The 10652-nt window shown below is 36.4% G+C and overlaps 1 protein-coding gene across 3 annotated transcripts in view; it reads left to right on the plus strand.

Annotated features, from left to right (window-relative positions):
• NRG1 (neuregulin 1) overlaps positions 1-5743 on the plus strand; it is a 218956-nt gene extending 213213 nt beyond the window's left edge. For 2 of the 3 annotated variants that reach the window (XM_049772342.1, XM_049772341.1), the window contains 3 exons: positions 768-898; positions 2160-2366; positions 5018-5743. In XM_049772342.1, the coding sequence (XP_049628299.1) occupies positions 768-898; positions 2160-2366; positions 5018-5669 (990 nt within the window). In that variant the 3' untranslated portion in view covers positions 5670-5743. Of the gene's footprint in view, positions 1-767; positions 899-2159; positions 2367-4490; positions 4633-5017 lie in introns of all 3 variants that reach the window. The other variant, XM_049772343.1, reaches the window with a different exon arrangement.
• Positions 5744-10652: the final 4909 nt, after the last annotated feature.

Consider the following 10652-nt stretch of genomic DNA (forward strand, 5'->3'; position numbering starts at 1 on the left):
CACAGATCAAATCAAGGTTGACCATGCTCAATGCAAACGCCCTATCCACTGTACCATTGCTCCAGCCCTGAGCCTGTTCAGTTTTATGATGGACAGTAAGTTGAAAATTTTAGTCAACACAGGCTTTGGGAAAACAAATTAAAAAGAAGATCCAAAATACAGAGATATTGGGGCCAGAGAGATAGCATGGAGGTAAAGCTGTTGCCTTTCATGCAGAAGGTCGGTGGTTCAAATCCTGGCATCCCTATGGTCCCCCGAGTCTGCCAGGGGTGATTTCTGAGCATAGAGCCAGGAGGAACCCCTGAGTGCTGCTGGGTGTGACCCACAAACCAAAAAAAATACAGAAATATTTTTAAAATGTCTTTTACAGGCAAAATTATAATAAGTCTATGCTCTTATTCCCTGAGATACTTGCTAATCTTTTTTTGATTTGCAACAACCAAGGGGAAAAAAGTACTGCAAAAGGTATTTATATTAATTTCTAGTCACACTATTAGGTGGAAAAATGGAAGAATTATATGTTTCTCATTATGTTTAGTTATACTAAAAATATATATAAGATTTATGTTGCATACACTACAAGGAATGATTTCTTAGTCCAAATCATTTCATCTAAAAAATGCCGTAGTAGAAACAATAGAACATGTCATTAATTAGTGGAGAAGTGGAATTTATTGTGAAACAAGTGTACTAGAATAATTATTTCATATGCAACAAGTTAGCTTGACTTGCATGAATCTTCAAGTTGTATTTCTTTGTTTATCCAGCAATACGTATCTAAAAATGTCATCTCCAGTGAACATATTGTTGAGAGAGAAGCCGAGACTTCTTTTTCCACTAGTCACTATACCTCAACAACTCATCATTCCACTACTGTCACCCAGACTCCTAGTCACAGGTATAATTATTTTTCCTAAATCATATGGTGTTCTTCCAAAAATAATTTTTACTCATAGGCTTTTTTATCTTACCTAATAAAATAACAACAAATCAACATGAAATTAAATATAAGGTTGAGTACATAAACGTTTGAGATCACCTGGCTCTGCCTCTAAGCTGCTGTTTAAATTTGAACTTTGGGAGGGCAAAGACATAATTCAGCAAGCTGAGTGCATGATTTGTCTGAGAAGGCCTAGGTTCCATCCACATAATTACCCAGCATTACTGAGAGCAATCCCCAAGTACAGAGCTAGAGGTAGTCCTGTAGACCTCCAGTACACACACAAAAGTTACTAAATTAATAGGTACATTTAATCCTTAGAATTAGAGAGATGGTTCAAAGAATTAGAGTGCAGATCTTGTATATGAAAGGCTCTGAGTTTAGTCTCTAGTAGTCCATGGTCTCTAGATCATGACTGGATGGCCCAGATGGCTCACTGAACCACTGAGCCTGATCAACACTGTTTAGCTGGCCTGAGCATTGTGCTATATCAGGCCACCCCACCAAATGGCCTCTGGACCTCCTTGCACCACTTCAACCCCACCAAAATGAACATATTTGATTCTTGATTTTTTTTATTATGAAAACAAAGAAAGAAAAGGAACACATTCATCATGGGGTTGTTATAGAGATTGTTTTTACACACACCTTATTACACAATTTTAGCACTGGATAATTTGTCTCAGTATTCAGGTATGCTTAGAAAGTGACTTTAATCAGCGAATGTATTGCCCTTGGAAATGCACATGAAAACTTATTACATGGCTAATCCTCAATTTCTCAAGGACTGTTGTGATCTATGTCTGAATACATGCCACTAAGAGCAATAATAATAATAATTATAATTATAATTATAATTATAATTATTATTATTATAACCTTCCAATTGTTCATCAGACCAGTATTTTTTTACTCTAAACAATCAAGAGCAGAGAAAATCTAAAAATACTTGGTAGATGGTGGCATTTGAGAAATGTGCTCTCACTGGATTATATTTGAAGAAAGTCTATCTTATAAATGAATAAAGCCTATCTTTACAAAGTAATAAAAAGAAGGATTTATTCTCTAGATTAATTATTATACCTCAATTCAGAGTAAGGAAAATTATAATGAACTGATGGCAAGCCTATATTTTAATTGCTTATCAAATCACTTCCATTGATTTTTATTTTTGCAAAAACTTAATAACTTCACCTTGCCTCTTACATTTTCTTCCTAGCTGGAGCAATGGACATACAGAAAGCATCATTTCGGAAAGCCACTCTGTAATCATGATGTCATCAGTAGAGAACAGTAGGCACAGCAGCCCAACGGGGGGCCCAAGAGGACGTCTTAATGGCCTGGGAGGCCCTCGTGAATGTAACAGCTTCCTCAGGCATGCCAGAGAAACCCCTGACTCCTACCGAGACTCTCCTCATAGTGAAAGGTAAAACGGAAGGGCAAAGCTACTGCAGAGGAGAAAGAACCCCAGTAAGAGAATCCCCGTGAGCACCTGCGGTCTTACCTAAGGAATCTACTCTATTGAGAATAAGGGGCAGCAGTGGCCTGTTCTAAGAGTGCTCCTAGTTGATGAAGTCACCTTTTGTTTGACTGAACTCATTTCTTCTGATCTTCTCGCGTCATCCCAGTGGCTGACAGGCAACAAACTCTTAAAGAGCTGGAGTGATGTGATGTGAAGGTGCAGCAAACTTGGAGTTCCTAGTTCTGACCATAGGCTCTGACCCACTTGGGGTCCAGTTTCCTCAGTTGTAACTTTAGAGAGATGACATCAATGGTTGATAAGGACCCATCTCTAATTCCAATTTTCCAGTTATCTAAACTCTGGTTGTGCTGGCCTGATGTTCTCATGCACTAACAATTTCTTCCCTTCCAGCCTCAGTTAAATTCAATCAAGGGCTATGTCATTGCTGGCTGTCATGGGGAACAACTGCTTGCGTTCCACCATGTAGTTTTCCCCTTTTATGAAATTCTAAGAGATGAATAAATAAATCTCTCATATGTGGAGTCTGGAAGTTTTTAAAGGTGGTTTTTAAAGCAGATTATGCCTTTAATATGGCCCATTACTTTAGAATGTTTGGCTTTCTTCTGGGTGATATTGGATTGAGTTGAGAAAGCTTTAGCAAAGGTGAAAAATAAAGAACAGTAAATTAAACTAAAAAATTGCTGAGCAGGAATATTGAATTCATATTTTTTATTATTTATTCTTAACAAATCTGGGACTTATACCCAACTTGAATTTCTAGTTTCTCAGTAAGTTGTTACTTATTAATTAAAAAAAATCCAGTGGGGCTTTGTTTGTTTATTTATTGGTTGTCATCTCAGTCTAATCTTGATCACTTGCTGAAAGGTTTATGTAATGTTGAATTTATACTTAGATTGGGGGAAATGGGTGAAGATCATTTTGACACTTCATTTTTGGACCAGGAAGGATTTTAAACAAAGATGACCATTCTGCATTTGCAGGTCATACTGGACCCACTGATCATGTTCTTGGGGATCTTTCCCAAATATTGGTACTCTAGAGATTTAAAAAAATCCCTTTAATTAATATATGTAAAAAGTAGGCATGGTCCAAAATTGTTTTAAAAATGTTCTAAGTTCATATAATTATGCCTACATATACTTACCAAATCTGTTCAAATTCAATTCTTTTAAAATCTGAAAGAGTATGGTAAGGATAAAGTCTTTCTTTGTAACTATGTGAGATGTTACCCTCAAAGTGTGGCATTTTCCAGCTACTTCAGGCTTCCTCCAATAGCCTAGATATTATCTAGAGAAATAAAATACACCTGAATCTAGAAATCACCAAAAGAAAAGATGAATCACTGTTAAGTGTTGGTTGAATTTGGGATTAGCATTTCTCAGATAGTTTAATTTAAGTATTCCCTAAGCAAAAATTCAAGCCCCAAATATTTCAATCTCTAGACACTTTCCCATTTTAGACACAGCTAAGTCGCACATCCAATGACTCTGAATCATGGCTAAAAAGCAGGAAAGTTAATAAGTTCCTTGTTCCTGTTAGCTAGAGTTCAGATGCTGATGTCCTGTGTCATCACAGGTCAAGTCAAATTAAACACTGTGAATGCCAATGTGAAGAAAAGAGTCATTTTGTGCTATGCATTGGTAACATTTTTTTATTAAAAGCTAAGAAATGTGACTCTGAATAAGGCACATTTTATTCTGTGCCAAGTCAGATCTTCTTACTTTATGTGGCATGGTGTAAACAATGGACTCTGTCTTGAGGAGATTCACTGAGCAGTCTCAGACATAGCTTTACCAAGGTAACTTGGTAGAGCCAACTCTTGAACAGTTGCAGAAGACAAGGATTGATCTGACCATGGATTTGGGGAGAGGCAGAGCAGAGATTGGGCATAGCTATGAAGACAATCTAAGGTTATCTCAGACTTACCTTTGAATGTTTTGGTCACTGAAATGGATAGCTGCAAATTAAATGTTAAGTAGCATTTCATGGAAAAATTAAAATCACACAAATGTATGACACTGTTATCAGGAATAAATCTAAGTTACTATGCTCTTTTTTTTTCATAAGACATAACCTTATAGCTGAGCTAAGGAGAAACAAGTCACACAGATCCAAATGCATGCAGATCCAGCTATCAGCAACTCATCTTAGATCTTCTTCCATTCCCCATTTGGGCTTCATTCTCTAAGACCCCTTGGCCTTTAGGAAGGTATAGTATTTAAGAAATACTTCTTTCCCTTCCAAACCCCTGAGCATTACTGCTTATAAACTGACAGGTTTCCAGGCCTAGTGCACGCACTGGTGTATGGGCTCATGTGTTTTATTTAAAATCCCGATGAGATGGAAAACTCCCCAAGCTTTGATAAGCCAGGTTCTTTAGCTGATCTTTGCATGTACTCGTGTGTGGTGACTCTTGGCTACATAATGTTGGATTCCAAGGGTGATGATTGTCCTAGTGTAAACAATTGAGGTCTATACAATGTATAGAAATTCTTGGTTCTCTGATTATCTACCATAACCTCTGACCCCTTACCCTCCCTGCTCTATACTTCTTATTCCATCAGACTTATGCAGGGTATTCTGTGCTCACACAGGTATGTGTCAGCAATGACCACCCCGGCTCGTATGTCACCTGTAGATTTCCACACGCCAAGCTCCCCCAAATCGCCCCCTTCGGAAATGTCTCCACCTGTTTCCAGTACGGCGGTGTCTATGCCCTCTATGGCAATCAGCCCTTTCGTGGAAGAGGAGAGACCCCTGCTTCTTGTGACACCACCAAGACTACGGGAGAAGTATGATTATCACCTTCAGCAATTCAACTCCTTCCACCACAACCCTGCACATGAGAGCAACAGCCTTCCTCCTAGCCCCTTGAGGATAGTAGAGGATGAAGAATATGAAACCACCCTGGAGTACGAGCCAAGTCAAGAGCCTGTTAAGAAACTCGTCAATAGCCGGAGGGCCAAAAGAACAAAGCCCAATGGCCATATTGCCAACAGGTTGGATATAGACAGCAACACCAGTGCTGAAAGCAGTAACTCAGAGAGTGAAACTGAGGATGAAAGAGTAGGTGAAGATACGCCTTTCCTGGGCATACAGAACCCCCTGGCAGCCAGTCTTGAGGCAGCCCCTGCCTTTCGCCTGACTGAAAGTAGGACTAACCCAGCAGGGCGCTTCTCAACACAAGAAGAAATGCAGGCCCGGCTGTCTAGTGTAATTGCTAATCAAGACCCTATTGCTGTATAAACCTAAATAAACACATAGATTCACCTGTAAAACTTTATTTTATATAATAAAGTATTCCACCTTAAATTAAACAATTTATTTTATTTTAGCAGTTCTGCAAATAGAAAACAGGAAAAAACTTTTATAAATTAAATATATGTATGTATAAATGTGTTATGTGCCATATGTAGCAATTTTTTACAGTATTTCAAAATGAGAACGATATCAATGGTGCCTTTATGTTCTGTTATGTTGAGAGTAAGTTTTGTACAGTTAACCGTGGCTGCTTTTCCACAGTATTTCCGCAAAACATCCCATATGTTCCGATTTTGCTGGCTTCTTGTGCATTGCATTATGATGTTGACTGGATGTATGATTTTCAAGACTTGCAGCTCTCCCTCTGTTTGCTTCTAGTAGCACCCTGTCAGCACGTCTTGTAATGGCACATCCATTCAAATGCTCTTCTCATTTGTACACCAAGTTTTCTTTTGCTTTCAGTATATGAAATGAGTTGTGTCTACTCTGCCAGCCAAAGGTTTGCTTCATTGGGCTCTGAGATAATAGTAGATCCAACAGCATGCTACTATTAATTACAGCAGGAAACTGCATTAAGTTATGTTAAATATTAGGAAGAAAGTAATATTTTGAAATTATATTGTTAACCAGAAGATAGTTCATTCTCACTAAAATGAGCTACCATGAACTTGATTTTCATTTATTTTTCTTGATAAAAACAGCTTACAGTATACACAGAAAATGTATGGGTTCTGGCTTGCTATCAGGATAAATCAAACACATTATATGAGGATCCAGTTTACTTTTTCTCTGGGGAGAATGATAGAGCAGCTTATTAAACTGAAGGTCAAACTATGGCTTTAAAAGGTGCAATCATTCCAGAACTGTATTTGTCACTGATTTGGGAACTAGAGCTTAATCGTGCCCTCTCGGCCCATGAGCATACTCAGCTATTTATCTGAAAAAAAAAAAGCAGTGGAGTGAAATGTGTCCCTATACAAACATTGTAGTGACTAGACATCATAGGAAACATTTTCATCATAATATCTGAAATAAATGAATGCATAAGGTATGCATACCATTTTAACAGATGGAAAGCAGCACTGTGACTTGGTTACAATTTGTTTGACCACTCATTCTTTTGCTTTTACTTTTCAGTGTTGCTTTGATTACATCATAATAATGCATGAGCATTTTTTTTGGTCAGGATTGACCAATGTGCATGTGATTTGTGATTAGTAAGAATTTTCCATGAGTCATAATTCATAGAAATGGTGTTGGAAAGATTGCACCTTTACTTGCAGAAGTGACACCTTCCCCCCATGCGTATGCTGATCTTTCACTTTGCAATGATATTGACTATTTCTCCCTCTTTTCAACTTTTTTGTTTCACAAAAAAGGTATAAGATTGGTCTAAACTTTGCATGATCTTAGTGATTATAAGCCAAGCAAGGCCTTTAGGTATTAACATTTGAAATAATTACTAATCCAGGAAAATAAGATAACTTTTTTAATGCAAATTAATGATATGCCACAGATATCTATTAAATCAGGCTATAGTTTTCTTAGATTCTGAGGGGTCACATAGGAGCTCTGAAACTAAATGGGATTCAGAATACCAGGCATAAAGACATTGAGAGTAACTGTGTCTTTGTTTACAGGTAAACAGAATCTATTTCTTCACCAAATCTTTTTGTTAAAATTAAAGGGGCAAAGTGACATGCAAGTAGCTTGTAGGAACTAAATGAGACTGGTCATGAGTCATGTAAAAAAAAAAAAAGCTTCTATATGTTTCTACAATCCATAAAGATCTATTGGAGGGGGGCTCCTCCTTGAAGTTACTCAGTGTAATACGTATCTAAAGCTGTCTTTTATTATTTAAGTACCACTTTCTCATTGCCCAGTAGGGTCTTAATTTGCTTTTCAACCTAGACTCAAACACTTCTACTCAGTTGCATGAATTACTCTGATTTCCTTATTCTGTTAAAATAGATAAGGTTTTAGTAAGGGGAAGAAGATATTCAATAAAAAAAGGGGTTCTCATAATGTCTTTGAAGGCTCTGACTCATACTTAGACTGTCAATAAATTTTTTGCCAACCATATATTATACCAAATTAAAATGAAAATTTATATGGTGAATTTTTTAGACATTTAAATATCCCTGTGACCTCTTCTGGAGACTTTCAGGAATAAATCAAATCTGCAAGCAATGAACACTTTTCAGTATAAAAAGTGCTGTCCAATTTTTAGCTGCAAATGTATCTGACAGTTTAGGACAAGATAAATTTTGTTTCAACTTTAATCTAGTTACTCACTAAAGTTATATATAAATAGATAAGTTGGGAAACTTTGCATCAGTAGAATAAGAGCATACTGGATGGTCAGATGACACCTCAAAACCCTAGTTTATATCCACTACCTCTGTAATATTTAATTGCCAATGACTCTTAACCATCCTGCTTATAATTTAAGCAGTTCAGCTATGATCCAAATGTGGAACAAAGTTTATATTCCCCAAATAAGAAAAGCTTCTATAGCTTTCAGAAACTGCCTAGAATTTTGATGGTAGTTTTGTTTTCTAAATATAAAATTGATTTCCTTTGAGAGGCGTGCATTGCATAGTTATGCAAAATGTCTTTTAAAAACCCATAAAACTCAAGATTTCTTATCTGTCCTACTCTCTTCCATCCTGCCAGGTCTGACTCTGTTTTCAAGAGTGCCTGGACAGCCACATGTTTTCTACAAAATGGCACTCTGTATAGGTGTATGTGAATATGTCCCAAGATGCTGTGTTTTCCATGTTTAAGTGTGACTGTCTTAATATAGGCAGAGTATATTCAGGGTACCTTGCTCAGTAACTATTCCCTTTTTTGGCCTGGGATTCAAAGGCACATGATTTACATTGGTGAAAGTAAGGAAGGAAGGTCTGGTGTTATCTTTTTAGTTCTGACAATATTCCACCAGCCACGAAGATTTCTATCCTCAAAAACCCATGAAACACAGTATAGAAGTGCAGACAAAAGGAAATGACCACATATCACAAGTTCTATTATATATTCTTTTGTAAATACACATTGTACATTTCTTGGATATTTTCCTGAATCATTTATTAACTTTATGAGTTAATCTCAGCTTTTTTTACTCTTTCAACTTAGCTGTGTAACATTGTAAATAACATAATGTCCTTTATTATTTATATTTAAACATCTAACATGGAGTTGTTTTCATATAAGTTTAAGATAAATGTCAAAAAATGGGATTTTTTTCTTTGCTTTAATATTATGTATCTTTTTCTTTTTCCTTTTTTTCTTAAAAGAATAATTTATTGTTCAGGAGAAAGAATGTATATGTATTTAAAGAATGCACATTTGAAGGACATGAGGTACTGATAAACTAAAGAATTTATTATCTCAAATACTAAGCAATAAGAAATTGTAAGTTTTAAAGATGTGTTCATTTACCAATGAAGACTTACTGCAATAAAAATGCTTCTCCGTGGAGACATGGGAGTGTTGCTCTGCAGACTAATAGTTCAGTCTGTTAGACCAACACCTATCATCTTCATTAGACAGTTGTAATCATTTAGGGATGTGTTTGGTGGACCCCCATGATCATCATGTCTGTCTGCTGCTTTGCCACACTGTTCTTGAATCATTTTCTGCCTACCGATTCTGCTAATCACCTTATTCCCTTCAAAGGGAACATTACCAAGCAATATGCTATTCCCCTTCCTTTTACCCACAGTAACCTATTAGGACATTATAGGGTACGATTGCCTGAATCCTGGTTGTCAGCATAATCTAAAATGACATCAAGAAACTTCAGATAGATGAAAATGTCAATGTGATCATCTGATGTAGCCATGATAGGAAAAAATGCTTCATGATTCAGGAACTGATGGGTTCAATGGTCCAAAAAGCAGCCAATCAGCACCTGGCAATGTGAAGCTTCCCTGAAACTTCAGTAAATCTATTGCCTATCAAGCTCATAATTTATTCACTCAGCTTTAAGTTCAGATTACGTTATGTGCTTGTGCAAGCGAGTGTGTGCATGCACACACGCACACACATGCACAAACATCCTTTCTATCAATAAATCAAACTAACTGCCCATCTTACTGCTCAGGGAAGGGCCTATGCATGAGAAATTTTCCACATTCTAAGACATAGTTTAGAAATGAGGAAATTTAGCTTATACAAAAGCCATATTTTAGCAAGTAGATATTTGCATGGAATGTACATTTTCTATACTTAGGGCATTTTATTCATTATTCAGATAGGATAAGGGCTTCAGAAGCAGATGGAGGAGAGGTCAGCAATTCTTTGGGATACAACAGGAAACTGTGGAAATTGAGTGTACCCTGATACTGCCATTAAAGATAGCCTCCACATATGCATATGATTCCTATAATCTACTAATAGCTTCATTGGTGTCATTTCTTAAATAGTCAGTATGTCTAGGATATTCAAATGCTGCCTTTGTCTTTCCTCATTTTTACTATTTATATTACTGAATCTTCTGAATAATTTAAAACACTATATTTGTGTCAACTTAAGTTTATACACACTACCACAACTTTTTCTAGTCTATCATTAAGTCACACTTATTCTTTCATTTGTTCAATACAGTCAGTAAGACAGGAGGCAAATCAAGAAGTATGTAGAAAATTTAAATGTAAAGGCTGAAACTCTTCCCTGTGCCTTTGAGCTTAGACTGAGACTTGATTCATCCCAAACATTGAAAATTATGAGCAGATAGTTTAGTAATTTAGGATGAAACTGACTTGCTATGATACAATATTTACTTGAAACAAACCTTTGTGATAGAGGGCAGAATGGAGAGAAAGATTCACACATATGTAAATTATATATTTTGATAATTATTATTATTCTTTATTCCCTCCAACTATTTAATCTCTTTAGTATCAATCCCAGGCCAGCTCTGAAAATTAACAAATGGTTTATCATTCTTACTTAATATATTCATTC

This window comes from Suncus etruscus, chromosome 4, assembly GCF_024139225.1.
Source record: "Suncus etruscus isolate mSunEtr1 chromosome 4, mSunEtr1.pri.cur, whole genome shotgun sequence".
NCBI lineage: Eukaryota > Metazoa > Chordata > Mammalia > Eulipotyphla > Soricidae > Suncus > Suncus etruscus.